At 46.2% G+C, this 15202-nt stretch overlaps 1 protein-coding gene across 1 annotated transcript in view; it reads right to left on the bottom strand.

Annotated features, from left to right (window-relative positions):
* LOC149301640 (uncharacterized) overlaps positions 1 to 15202 on the bottom strand; it is a 146579-nt gene that overhangs the window by 68511 nt on the left and 62866 nt on the right. The window contains exon 7 of the mRNA XM_089484129.1: positions 7470 to 8318. Within this exon, the coding sequence (XP_089340255.1) occupies positions 7470 to 8318 (849 nt within the window). The remainder of the gene's footprint in view (positions 1 to 7469; positions 8319 to 15202) is intronic.

Raw genomic sequence — 15202 nt, 5'->3', positions numbered from 1 at the left:
TAGGGTTAACCAACAGGATTCATGCCACCTCAGTTTTTTTAAATGAAGAAATGCTGTTTCAAAGTCACGGATGAGAATTAGACTACTCTTTCATGTAGAGGAGGAGGAGGAGGACCTGTTTTATGTCCCACGAAGAGAAGATCTAGCTCCTGGACTGGATAAGATACGCACTACTTTACGGATCTGATCGACAGCCTCCCCTCATCATGCCCCCATCCCCATTTCGACACTGGTGAAAATAATCATTTCATTATTACAAATGAGTGTGTTCATCTAAGTTTAACTGCTGTGTTTCTGTCTGTCAGTCATAGCTAGGGCATGAGGTGTGCAGCTCCTCTCTCTGCTTGCTGAGGCCATCCAGAAATCCTTATATGTATATTTGTGTGCAGTGTTTCTGAACAGACCCATTGTCAAAATCACATTCATTTTCACTTCTTTTTGTATATTTTTAAAAGGTATGCACACCACTTGATACAATAAAATTCTATAAATGTATAGGTTTAAGATTAAAGACTGCTTCCTGGATTACGCTCATTTTTGGGAAGAGAAGACCTATGTAAATTCATTTTATAAACCCAGTGAAACAAATACTTCACAAAGCTCTAGCAAAGAACACATACACATATATTCCCCACACAAACGACTCATGTGTCTGGGATCTGGAAATTTCACTTTCACCTTCTGGGAAGACAATGCTGCCAGACACTGAATTGGGGACTTTATGCAACAAAGCATGGACTCTATCTCTCAGCTGCAACCTTTCCACACAATCCTGGACTGAAACATTTAAACAAAGTCCACTTTCAGCTCCAGGAATAAAGGCCTACCTTCAGTACAAAGACCCTGATTCCTGCAGCCCCAGAAAGGCCTCTTCTGCAGTCTTTTGTGGCCGGAGCTTCCCTGGGTCAGAGGCCGTCTCCTCAGCCGTAGAGAAGGGTTGCTGTGAGTGCGAAGGAGGAGGAGGTCCACAGGGCTGAGGGAGGGAAGGCAATGGGAAAAGGTCAGTGCCAATGGCCATGGAGGGCAGAAGGTGACAATGCCTAGGAAACTCCTCTGAGTCCCAGCCCTAGGAATGAGTGGCAGGAGTGAGTCCAGGGGGCTGAGGGGGTCTCCTTTCCCAAAGCGGGAGGCAAGGACCAGTGGACTCTCCCCAGCTAGGGCCCAAAGGGAGGGTCTCTTTCCCACCTCTTTCTCCCAGCCCCCAAAGCCCAGCCTCCCCACTGGCCCTGAGTCCCTGTCTCCCCTTCCTTCCTTCCTTCCTTCCTTCCTTCCTTCCTTCCCCCCAAAATAGAGGGCCAGAGGCACAAAGGGACACACTTCCTTCCTTTTGGCCCAAGGAGCCTGGCCTCCTTGACTCTGGAGCCTCAGGAGAGAAAGAGAGGACTCTGTTCAACTGAGGCCTCAGAGAAAGTTCTGGAACAAGCAGCACAAAATGGTTGCCAGAATACAAAATGGCCAGGGATGGAGGGAGGGACTGGGATTCCAGCCAATCAGGGTCAGGGATGGTGGGAGGGAGGGGGGTTCCAGCCAATCAGGGCCGGGGATGGTGGGAGGGAGGGGGGTTCCAGCCAATCAGGGTCAGGGATGGTGGGAGGGAGGGGGGTTCCAGCCAATCAGGGCCAGGGATGGTGGGAGGGACAGGGATTCCAGCCAATCAGGGCCAGGGATGGTGGAAGGGACTGGGATTCCAGCCAATCAGGGCCAGGAATGGTGGGAGGGACTGGGCTTCCAGCCAATCAGGGCCAGGGATGGTGGGAGGGACTGGGATTCCAGCCAATCAGGGCCGGGGATGGTGGGAGGGACTGGGATTCCAGCCAATCAGGGCCAGGGATGGTGGAAGGGACTGGGATTCCAGCCAATCAGGGCCAGGGATGGTGGGAGGGACAGGGATTCCAGCCAATCAGGGCCGGGGATGGTGGGAGGGACTGGGATTCCAGCCAATCAGGGCCAGGGATGGTGGAAGGGACTGGGATTCCAGCCAATCAGGGCCAGGGATGGTGGGAGGGACTGGGATTCCAGCCAATCAGGGCCAGGGATGATGGGAGGGAGGGGATTCCAGCCAATGGCAGCCCTCAGAGTGTCCTCAGGAGGCAATCATGTGTAAAATACAGATCATAAAGCCATCATAAAGACAGACATAGCCAGGATTTTGGGAAGGGGGTGTCCAGACTAAGTGCCTCCATTTTGAGAGACACAGAAAGAGGGTCAGCGTTCACCTGAGGAAAGGGAAAGAGGAGGGGAGGGTGCTCCATTGCAGCCCCATTGCCAAGGGCTCTCAGGTCCATTCAGGGGAAGGAGAGCCAGGAGAGCTGTCTTTTGGGGGAAGGGACATAAAGGAAGCTGGGGCTGCAGGGAAGTCTTTGAGTCAGTGGAGAAGTTTGCCCTTGGAGTGAAGGGAAGGAGGGAAAGAGAAGAGAGGGGGGAAATCCCATTTCAAACCAGATTCGGGGGGGGGGGGATACGGAGTGGAGACTGCCATGGTCGCCTTAGTCGATGATCTCCTTCTGAGCATCGACAGGGAAGTGTGGCCCTGCTGGTACTCTTAGATCTCTCAGCAGCCTTTGATACCATCGACCATGGTATCCTTCTGGAACGCCTGAGAGAGTTAGGTATCGGAGGCACTGTTCTATAGTGGTTCTGCTCCTACTTCTCAGGCAGATTCCAGATGATGGCGCTAGGAGACAGTTGCTCTTCTAAAAGAGAGCTAAAATTTGGTGCCCCCAGGGCGCAATATTGTCTCCTATGCTGTTTAACATTTACATGAAGCCGCTGGGAGAAATCATCCGGAGACATGGGGCAGGATGTTATCAGTACGCTGATGACACCCAAATATATTTCTCTATGTCTCAAACTGATGCAGTGTCTATGGATGGCATCTCTCCTCTGAATGCCTGTCTTGGGGCGGTAATGGACTGGATGAGGGAAAACCGACTCAAACTGAATCCAGGTAAGACGGAGGTACTTGTTATAGGAAACCCAAGCCCAGGTATGGAATTATGTCAGCCAGTTCTGGATGGGGTCACACTTCCCCTGAAAGACTCTGTCCGCAGCTTAGGGGTGCTCCTTGACTCGTCGCTTCACCTGACAGCTCAGGTGGATGCAACAGTCAGGAGCACTTGTTATCAGCTTCGGCTGCGCCTCTTCCTGGAGTAGGGAGAGCTTGAAACTGTAGTACATGTGCTGGTCACCTCTCAATTGGACTTCTGTAATGCACTCTACATGGGGCTACCCTCGTGCCAAGTTCAGAAACTTCAACTTGTACAAAATATGGCAGCCAGGTTAATTACAGGTTCTTGTCATAACGATCACATAACACCGGTTTTGAAATCCCATCCCTTCAGTGGCTGCCAATTAGTTTCTGGGCAAGGTACAAGGTGTTGGTGATTACCTTCAAAGCCCTACATGGCTTGGGTCCAGAATACTTAAGAGATCGCCTACTTCCATACTGTCCGTCCCGCACTCTAAGGTCCTGGGGAAAGAATCTACTTCAGCCAATAAAATCTAGGCTAACCTCAGTCACCCAGAGGGCCTTTTCCATCGCAGCTCCGAAGCTACGGAATGACCTGCCGAAGGAGATCCGTGACATTTCTACTCTTACAGCCTTTAAGAAGGCTCTTAAGACGCATCTCTTCAGGCAGGCCTTCCCTGCCTAGTTCCCTACCTAGTTCCTCTCCCCATTTACTGTGACTTATGTCACTCTGTCCACCAATTCTTCTCTTATATTAATGAGAAGAATTAAATTAAAATTAATGAAATTATATTATTGCCTCAAGAAGAAGAGCCCTACCTCCATTTCAAGTGTCATCATCAGACCTGGGAGGGAGTGAAAAAGACAGGCCCAATTTCCATCAGGCCTAACTGTGAATTACTGTAACTAACGTCGCTCTCTTTTATTTTATTGTATTGTATTTATTTTTTGTATTTTATTTTATTTTATTCTTTATATTTTTATTGTTGTAACCCACCCAGATTCCTTGTGATTGGGCGGGCTATAAATTATTATTATTATTATTATTATTATTATTATTATGTTGTTGTTGTTGTTGTTGTTGTTGTTGTTGTTGTTGTTGTTGTTGTTTAGAAATGGAAGATGGGAGACCGGTCTGTAATTGTTCATGTCCTAGGGATCGTAACACCATTTCTTTTAAGCAAGATGGAAGAGATGCATTTATGATACATCTCAGGTGAGTCCTAAGTGCATCTCCTCCTTGGATGACCAGACATGAAGGACACAGGTCAAGACGGCAAGTTGTCTTCTTCTCATTTCCCAGGAGCTTGACTACATCCTTAGTACTCACAGATTCAAATTGATCCAGTATGATCTCATTGACAGAGTCACTGGACACCTGACCTATGGCCTCTGCAATAATGCTGGCATCCAAGTCAGCTCTTATCATTTAAAGCAGGGGTCCTCAAACTCCAGCCCTCCAGATTTTTTGGACTTCAGCTTCCAGAATCTCAGATCATTGGCCAAGATGTCAGGGAGGGCATTATGAGGTAGGAAGGAAATTTGTGGATGGTGATTGGCTGAGGGCCAAAGAGGAAAGGGGAGCCTTTGTGGGGCTCTGGAAGTCTATTCAGATTGGCTGTAGAGTACTGAGGTAGGAAGGGAATTTGCATGTGGATGTTGATTGGCTGAGTCTTCTGGGAGATGAAGTCCAAAACACCTGGAGGGCTGGAGTTTGAGGACCCCTGATTTAAAGCATCACAGTGAGCTGTGATAGCTCTTACAATGGGTCCTGGGAGGTGAGTACATCAGTCTGGTCCACGATACCCCCACCTCACTTCAATAGTCCCATTATGCTTTTCTTCCCTTGGCACCTTCCTTCCTTCCTTCCTTCCTTCCTTCCTTCCTTCCTTCCTTCTCTTCCTTTCACCTCCAGCCAGGCAGAGAGTTGAGCCAAGCCAGAAGCAACCCTTTCTCTCCTCCAATTCCTCCAGGGGCCAAGGAAGCCAGCAGAGGCAAGGCAGCAGTGAGAGGGGCATGGCCAGGACTGTAGATCTTCCCCGAGGCCAGAGGATGCCAGCCAGGAGACAGCCTTCTCCCTTAACATCCCTGGCTCTCAGTGGCAGGGACGCAGTGGTGAATGGTGGGACAGATGTTGCCAACTGGCTGGTACCTTTTTCCTTGTGTACTTTTATTTCATATGTTCTTAGACAGACACTTGGAGGGAGATGGCCATGGGCAAGGAGAATATCATTCAGACGAGGAATTGGGGGGGGGGGGGAGAGATTGACTGTGGAGTGGCTATACAAGATGTGCATGGTGCGCTAACAGGGTGAAATGTCGTTACAGCGGAAGGAGAGATTGATGTTTGATATCTATCTCCCCTTCCATTCACCCTGCTATCCCAAAAGAGCTGGAGAGCATACCAAACCAGCCACAGAGCCTTTCCCTGCTCTTGTGTAACGGCAGGTCAGTCAAAAATACAACGCAGATAGTCCAGAATCTCCTACCGGACAAAGAGGTTGACCTGGCTTGTTTCACGGAGACCTGGCTGGGTGATGATAGCTCAGCCACCTGAGCTCAGACTTTACCGGCTGGGTTCGCCATCAGTGAGCAGATAAGGGAACGTTGCTTTGGTCCATGAAAACAATCTTGCTTTGGCCAGGATACCTATCCATAAGATGGACCACATTGAATGTCTTTACCTCAGCTTAAGGACTAGGGAAAGTCTGGGGATTCTGTTGGTTTAATGCCCACCCCCTTCCTTAGCAGACTGCCTAGCGGAGCTGACACAACTGGTTTCAGAGCTGCTGCTGGAGTCGCCTAGGCTTTTAGTCCTGGGCGACCTCAACATCCCCCTCGAGGCCGGTTTAAGGAACGTATCTGGTGCAGCTCGGGAGTCCATGGTCAGCATGACAAACATGGGCCTTTCCCAGATAGGCTCTGAGCCCACTCACTGTGCAGGTCATACTCTCGATATGGTCTTCTGTGCGGAACAGGCACATCCATGGGCGGAGGTAGTCAATATCTCCGCATTGTCATGGACCATGGATCATTTCCTGGTCAAGGTTAGGCTGAAGGCCACTATTCCCCCCGTCGGGGTTGGAGGACCTATTAAAATGGTCCACCCTCGAAGGTTGATGAAACCCACTAGGTTCCCAGAGGCCTTAGAGGGTTTGATGGCTGGTAATGCCTGCGATTCTGTTGAAGCTCTGGTCAATACTTGGAACAATGTTCTTACCAGAGCTATAGACACTATTGCTCCCAAGCGCCCTTTTTCAACCCACTTCAAATTGCAGTTCATGGTATACTAAAGATCTCAAATTAATGAAGGGGGCTGGACAACGGCTAGAGCGCTTCTGGCAGAAATATGGACTGATACCTGATAAGGGTTTTTCTTAAATCCTATGTAGTAGCAATAGATGCAGCTAAGAAGTCCTTCTACTCTGCATGTACTGCATTTGCAAAGTCTCGTTCTGCAGAGCTATTCAGGGTGGTAAGGGACTTGGCTCAAATGTCCCCCACCCTCAAGTCTTTGTGAGAACCTACAAAAGTCTGCTCTGATGCTTTTAATAATAACTTCGCAGACAAAATCTCTCAGATAAGAATCAATTTGGACTCTGGCTTTACGACAGAGGCGACAGGGGAAGTATCCAGACCCTCCGCTTATACAGTTCTTCTGGATGCGCCGGGGGTTCAGGAGCCTCCCCTTCCTTCCCTCATTTCTTCCTTTGAGGAAACCAAAATGGAGCCCAAGGTGCAGAGCTGGAAAGTCAGGAAAGGAAGGATCTAGTTTGGAAATATAGCTGTCCCTGTATATTTGTGTTTGTGTGTTTGTGTTTGCCTCTGCTGTTCTTATGGCTGGGAATGGAGCTGAGGACAAAAGAAAGGGTCAGTTTTGGGCAAATGCAGAACTTCTGTGCATCAAAGAGTCCAATGTGTTGAAATGGCAAAGAACTTTATTGAGAACACACAGAAATTCAGTGTTTAAGACAGAACTGCCCACTCCAATACAAACAATACATTAAAACACCCAAACCTAAAACATTACCCTCTTCTAAACCCCACCTCCAATTCCCACAGCCTATGCTCTGCAGGTAACAAGGACCCTTTGCCATTCCCACAAACTAACCTTTTCTGTTAATACTGGCCTCCAACCTTCTTAGGGCAAAATCCCACAAATTGCAAAAGCTATCCTTCCCATAACTAATAAAGCCAGCTGTAACAAATCCCAACCCCCCATCTACTTAACCTATACCATGAGCCACAATCCCCAGCCAAATATACAACCCAAAGTAATTTTCTATACTATTAGCAATGAAAACCTAATCTTAACAAAGTATAACTTTAAAACATAAACAGACATATGGACAGACAAACCTTACAAACAATATCACAAGGGCCTTTTTTGGACTGTTGGATTGAAAATGTATTTTTTGTATTCGTTATTGACAAATATAATGTTAGTTCACTACTGAGATTTTTGTGGCTTCTCTCCTGTGTGGACTCTCCGATGTTTCACTAGGTCTGACTTAGAAGAAAAACATTTCCCACAATGCTGGCATTTGTATGGCTTCTCTCCAGTGTGGACTCTCTGATGTATCACTAGGTATGACTTCTGAGGAAAACATTTCCCACAATGCTGGCATTTGTATGGCTTCTCTCCTGTGTGGACTCTCTGATGTATCACTAGGTATGACTTCTGAGGAAAACATTTCCCACAATGCTGGCATTTGTATGGCTTCTCTCCTGTGTGGACTCTCTGATGTCTCACTAGGTCTGACTTTGTAGAAAAACATTTCCCACAATGCTGGCATTTGTATGGCTTCTCTCCAGTGTGGACTCTCTGATGTATCACTAGGTATGACTTCTGAGGAAAACATTTCCCACAATGCTGGCATTTGTATGGCTTCTCTCCTGTGTGGACTCTCTGATGTATCACTAGGTATGACTTCTGAGGAAAACATTTCCCACAATGCTGGCATTTGTATGGCTTCTCTCCTGTGTGGACTCTCTGATGCCTCACTAGGTCTGACTTCTGAGGAAAACATTTCCCACAATGCTGGCATTTGTATGGCTTCTCACCTGTGTGGATTCTCTGGTGTTTCAATAGGTTTGATTTCAATGAAAAGCATTTCCCACAATGCTGGCATTTGTATGGCTTCTCTCCTGTGTGGATTCTCTGGTGTTTCAATAGGTTTGATTTCAATGAAAAGCATTTCCCACAATGCTGGCATTTGTATGGCTTCTCTCCTGTGTGGACTCTCTGATGTTTCACTAGGTGAGACTTCCAGGAAAAACATTTCCCACAGTGCTGGCATTTGTATGGCTTCTCTCTGGTGTGGACTCTTCGATGCAGGACAAGGATTGACTTGTAAGCAAAATATTTCCCACAATGCTGGCATTTATGTGACTTCTTTCCTGTGTGGACTCTCTCATGACTCAAATGTTTTTCTGTAAAGAAGGACAATGACAGATGAAACTGAAAATCAGACTTAAGGGAGGAGGGTGTTGCCACATGATTTAGCCCTCATTAACCTCTCCTTATTTGCGATTAAATTAATAAAGTTGCTGTGAGTAACTTAAGTATGGTCCTGCTGCTTATGCCCCTAAACCCATTGAATGGTTGTATCCTTACTCATAGGAGCTAGCAAAAAATGGAGTTGCCTTGAGGGAATCAGTGGAAGCAGATAGTCAAAGGACTGTTGAAAAAATATTCCATTAACCATGTGCAAAAATACTTTGATTGACAGGTGGCATCATATCCTGTGAGACTGCCATAGAGTCCTGAGTCAGAGCCCAAGGCATGATGGAAGCTAACTGCAGAGGTCCCTTCATGCTGTTTCGCACCAGGAGATGACTCACAACCAATACAATATACAGCTCACATGCGGATTGGTGTGGATTGGATTGGAGTTGTGTGTATAAGGGATGGTGAAGTTGATGGAAGTCGGAGAGGATTATTTTGTATTATTTTGCAACTCAAGATAGAGAACCTCCAAGGACCTGAATGAAATCTACTGTGTCTGTGACTTATCTTTAAGTGTGGAAAGTGGTCAGTGTATTGCCAATACCTATATCTAGATATTTGCTTCCATACTCTCCTATGCTATTTTTGAGTTGCATCTGGGAGTGTCACCCTCAGATTGCAGTGTACATTGGCTTGTGTACATGGTCAAAATTCAGAGCCAACAAGGACCTTAGATCTGTTTGATTCAGGACTTGCTATAGCTGAGCTGAGTCCAGGTCACTATTGCCCCAGTAAACCTATTTATTTCTAGTGAGCTAAGTACCAAATTCCCCTAAAAGCATAGCACTTGTGGGTGTCCACCCAGACTCCAGCATTTTGGGTAACAAAAGATGTCTTGAATCAACCATGGAGCTAAGCAAAAGAAACATTAGAGAAAAAGGAGTTTTTGTGTCCCCTTTCCTCCCTTCATAGATATTACACATAACTGCTAAATGGAACCCCTAAATATGTCTGAAAAGAAGGATTTGAGCTGGTTCTCACCAGTTCACTCAATCCAGTTCTTAAAATCTGTCAGTTTGGTGGCTGCCTCCCAATCCCCAAGGCCTCTCTCCTGGCCCTTCCCAGAAGTCCCTTCCTCTCCGCACAGAACTAGGCGATCATGGCTTTGCTCCTGCCTTCCCCTCCTGGCTCCCAGAGGCCTGATCCCCTTCACTTTCTCCCTCTGCTCTCCAACCTTGCCTCTTGCCCATCTGCACTGCTTTACCATTTCACCTTCTGCATCTCTTCCCTGCCTTTATGTTTTTCACATTGCCACCATCTCTCTATCACAGACACACACCCACAGAGTGTGATGCACAAAAGGGACACTTTGAGGTCATTTCTTGGCAAGACAATTAATATACGACTAATGCATTAGGAAAGGCAGAAAAAGGGGTCCGGGACCTCGTTTCTGATATTAGTGAGGGTCAAGTGCAAGGGAGAATCCTTAAAACAACCTTAAGACATCTCTAAGACAGGGATGGACTGCTGTAGGGAAGTGGGGTGGTCACATTGGACCCCAGCGGATCTCAGGGGCTACCCCACATTGTGTCGCCTAAAAATATGGCCTAATGTTTTGCCCCTCAATATCCCACAGCATCCCTTTGGGGAAGTGGAGGCCATTTTGCCACTGTTGGGCCCTCTCTGAGCCACTGCAGGGCCAAGGAAGGCTTTTTTCCCACAATGCCTCTCCAGAGTCTCAAAATGCTAGAACAGGGGCTACAAAAGCCAAGAAACTTGTTCTGGGATGGGCTGAGGACCATTTAGGGGCAAAAAGCATTAATCTCCATGGCTCCTTCCCACAAAATTCCAGAATTGGCAGTTTAGGATTGGATATTGAGAATCCTTACAAAGTGGAGAACAATAGTGCCTCACTAAAACTAGAAATTCCAAGATTCCACAGGAAGTTGTTATGACAATTAAATTACGTGTGAAAGGGAACTAGAAATGGTAGTAGAGCACAAGTTGAACATGTGTCAAGAGTGTGATGCAGCAGCTAAAAAGGCCAATGTGATCCTAGGCTGTATCAATAGGAGTACAGTGTCAAGATCAAGGGAAGTAATAGTGCTACTCTATTCTGTTTTGGTCAGGGCTCACTTGCAATAATCCTGTGTCCAGTTCTGGGCACCACAATTCAAATAGATGTTGAGAAGCTGGAGCATGTCCAGAAGAAAGAAACCAAAATGTTGAACAATCTGGAAACCATGCTCTCTGAGGAACAACTTAGGGAGCTGGATATGTTTAGCTGGGAGAAGAGAAGGTTAAGACTGGATATGACAGCCCTGTTCAAATATTTGAAGAGATGTCATATTCTGGATGGAGCAGGCTTGCTTTCTGCTACTCCAGAGAAAAGGACATGGAACAATGGATGCAAGCCACAGGGACAAGAGATTCCACTTAAGCTTTAGGAGGAACTTCCTCACAGTAAGAGCTCTTCAACAGTGGAATATACTCCCTCAGAGTTTGGTGGAGCCTCTTTCTTTGGAGGTCTTTAAACAGAGGCTGGATAGCCATCTCTCGGGGGTGCTTTGAATGTCTATTCCTGCATGGCACAAGATTGAACCGGATGGTCCTTGTGGTCTATTTCAACTCTTTGATTCTATGGCCTGTTACAGACTGCCAAAATAAAGCTGCTTCAAGTCTCTTTGGAGGTATGCTATTTAAATGATGCATGCATCCTAAGAATCCGGAAGCTGCACCAAAGCCACACTCCAGTGCTTAGGAATGGAGTGTGGCTTTGGCACGACCTCCGGATTCTTAGGATGCATGCATCATTTAAATAGCATACCTCCAAAGAGACTTGAAGCAGCTTTATTTTGGCAGTCTGTAACAGGCCTATAATTCAAAAGTAGAATCATAGCGCTCTGACAGTAAATTATGAAAGGACCCTCAGTCTTCAGAGGAAGGGCAATGGATTCAGGTTCCTTACCCACAGAGGCCACATTCTCGTAATTCTCCATCATTACAGAACTATACATAAGTTTCTGCTTTTTTGTCAGCAGTTTCCATTCCTCCTCAGTGAAATATACTGCCACATCCGCAAAGGTCACCTGCAACAGAAAATAGATCTTATCCAGAGAGTGACTAAACAAAAGGGGAGCAAAGCACATGGTGGATTGCAATTATTTTTTCAACAATTCACAATTTAGTCCAAGAAATAAACTTTACATTCTGCAAACAAACAAAAAGCTACAGCCTTTGAGATCCAGTTTGTCTCTAATCCTTTCAATGCAATATATGATATAATAAACAATATAATTTAGGCCATTTCTGGAATATTATACATTGATTAAGATACTGACTATCCCAACATGTATATTAGATATAGTCACCAATGAATTATAGTTCATTTAGTCATATCTCACCTAATTTCAGAGGCAAATTTCACTTTAAAAAAAACAGTTCTGGGGAGTACTCTGGGCTTTAGGGCCACTGGGCCCACCTTCAACTTAAGTCCAGAGATATTCTTCCATATCCCCCAGCATTTCACAGATTGGGAAAGCAAGACTCATGTGGAAAAGCAACATCAAAATGGGGTCAAGATGGCCAAAGTTGTTAATGATAAAGATCACACAAGCGAGGAAAGGTACAGCAGTTTGCTTTTGCTTCTGACTCCTGGCAAGGGCAAGACCCTGCTCCCTTCTCTCCTCCCCTCTTTTGAATTGATGGGATGCACACTCTTTTGAACTTGAAACACATTTTGCAGCAACTGAACTGACCTGAGGCGAAGGGGGAAAGTGGAAGGAGGAGAGTGAAATAGGACATTTTCAAAGCCCCTGAAAAAATGAGGTGACAGAGGAATAACCAGGACATTCTCTGCCAAACTGGGACAGTATGTTCTCTGCTTGCTTCATGAGCCGGCCCAGACACAGATGAAAGTAATAGTCAGGATGGCAACTTACCAAAGACTTGTTGTTCCTTGGCAGCCTCTTTCTGTTGGAGCCCAGCTCCCTCTGCTTGGCCTTTGTGTCGGCCATCAGGTGGGCGAGGGGTCTTGGTGGCCCTGCACTTTGGTCACTTCCAGCAAAGGATACCCCAAAGCCGTGTACAAGGGGTCCAAGATGAAGTTCCTGAGAAAAGAGACCAGGATTAGGCTTGGTTTGGCTAGAAACCCTGCAGCACTCAAAGTCACTGAGATCAGCATCCTGCTGGTGACATACGCAAGTGACTAATGTCTCCTTTGGTCCAATGCAGAGGTGGGCATCCCCTTCCTCCCTCTGCACCAAACAAAGCCTCCTGGAACTAGCATAGACTCACTGCAGCTCCCCTACACAACAGTTACTCCATGCCTTGTGAGAGTGGCTGGGGATCAGGGAATAGGGAATTGGAAAAGGTCCTGACTATGTCCTAATAGCTAGATGTGAAATGAGTGCATTATCTCCTGCAGAGGTCCCCAGTGGCCCTCAGAGGAAGATTTCTTCATTTTGCTTCTGACTACAGAAACACAGCTGGATGTTTCTCTAATGCCTCACACCCAACAGTCTCACCAGGCATAGAATGGCCATGAGGGATGGCTTCCACAACTCTATGGTAGGACCTGGATCAGTGAATGGCCAGTTGTAGCCTGATTCCACCTGGAGAAACAATGGAGCATAGAGGGTTCTGCTGGGTCAGGCTGTCTGGCCTGGTGGTTCCTCATTCTCCCGATGGTCGAATCAGCAGAACTCTCTATGCTCCAGTGTTGCTCTGGGAGGAATGGGTCTACAGCTGGCCATTCACTAGGGAGGCCTCCCGTCAAGAAGGGCAGGAAAGGAGCTCTCTCTTCCCAGGATCAGGGGGCACCAGAGGATTGAGCTGATGGGAAGGGAGCACCCAATTCCCATGGCAAACTTCTGCATGCAGAGAAGTCACAATTCTGAGAGTATCTCTGCCCATGTGGAGAGTGCCCATTTTCCACACTGTTGCCTGTCCATCTTGTCTTGGGAATATCCTGATCTAGCCACATGCAGACTAAATCCTAGCCTGTATCCTATGCCTAGTCCTGATCAGAGTAGAATCACTGAATCAATTGGATTTATCTATATGTTGACACACCAGTCACTTATGGGTTCAGTGGGTCTGCTCTCTGGGGTTAACCAACAGGATAAAGGACTCCTCAGATTTTTTAATGCAGGGATGCAAATTTTTAATGCTATTTCATCATCACTGATGAGAATTTGACTTCTCTTTCACAAAGAGGAGGAGGGGGAGGACCTGCTTTATGTCCCAGGTGGAGAAGCTCTAGCTCTTGGGCTGGATGATACATGCTTTACTTTACAGACGAAATCCACGCCCTCCCATCATCATGGCCCCCTCCCCATTTAGACACTGGTCAAAATAATTATTTTATTTTTGCAAATGAGACTATTTCTCTAAGCTTAACTGCTGTGTTTGTCTATGTCAGTCATAGCAGGATCAAGAAGTGTGTACTTGCTCCCTCTGCTTGCTAAAGCCACATAGAAATTGAGGCATGTACATTTGTGTGCATTGTTTCGGAATGGATCTATTGTCAAAATCACAATTTCTTCACTTTTCCTTGTATATTTTTAAAAAAGATGCACAGTACTGAATGTGTTGCACTTGATATAACAAAAATCTATACATGTATAGTTTGTGAATGAACATTGCACCCTGAATTATACTCATTTTGGGGAAGTGAAGACATATGTAAATTCTTTTTATAAACGAAAGAAGTCATGCCAGACAAACCTGATCTCTTTTTTTGATAAGATTACCAGCTTGTTAGATGAAGGGAATGCTGTGGATATAGTATATCTTGATTTCAGTAAGTCCTTTGACAAAGTTCCCCATGATATTCTTGCAAACAAGCTTGTAAAATGTGGAATAGACAAGGCAACTGTCACATGGATTTGTAATTGGTTGACTGTCCGAACCGAAAGGGTGCTCAACAATGGCTCCTTTTCATCCTGGAGAGAAATGACCAGTAGGGTCCCACAGGGCTCTGTCTTGGGCCCAGTGTTATTCAACATCTTTATCAATGACCTGGATGACAGAATTGGGAGCATACTTATCAAATTTGCAGATGACACCAAATTAGGAGGAGTAGCTAATACCCCAGAGGACAGGATCAAGATTCAAAATGACCTGAACAGACTAGAAAACTGGGCCATAGCTAACAAAATGAAATTCAACACGGAGAAATGTAAGGTACTGCACTTAGGGCGGAAAAACGAAAAGCACAGATATAGGATGGAGGACACCTGGCTGAATGAAACTACATGTGAAAGGGTAGTAGACCATAAGTTGAACATGAGTCAACAGTGCAATGCGGCAGCTAACAAGGCCAATGCGATTTTAGGCTGCATCAATAGAAGTATAGTGTCTAGATCAAAGGAAGTCATAGTGCCACTATATTCTGCTCTGGTCAGGCCCCACCTGGAATATTGTGTCCAGCTCTGGGCACCACAATTCAAAAAAGGACATTGAGAAACTGGAGTGTGTCCAAAGGAGGGTGACTAAAATGGTGAAAGGTCTGGAAACCTTGGCCTATGAGGAACGACTCAGGGAGCTGAGGATGTTTAGCCTGGAGAAAAGAAGGTTAAGAGGTGATATGATAGCCCTGTTCAAATATTTAAAGGGATGTCATATTGAGGAGGGAGCAAGCTTGTTTTCTGCTGCTCCAGAGACTAGGACCCGGAGCAATGGATGCAAACTGCAGGAAAAAAGATTCCACCTCAACATTAGGAGGAACTTCCTGACAGTAAGGGCTGTTCGACACTGGAACACACTTCCTCGGAGTGTAGTGG

This window comes from Sceloporus occidentalis, unplaced genomic scaffold, assembly GCF_023333645.1.
Source record: "Sceloporus occidentalis isolate IW3139 unplaced genomic scaffold, rSceOcc1.0.p SCAF_21, whole genome shotgun sequence".
NCBI lineage: Eukaryota > Metazoa > Chordata > Lepidosauria > Squamata > Phrynosomatidae > Sceloporus > Sceloporus occidentalis.
Note: the sequence above shows the minus strand (reverse complement) of the source record. Positions and strands in the feature narration are given on the sequence as shown.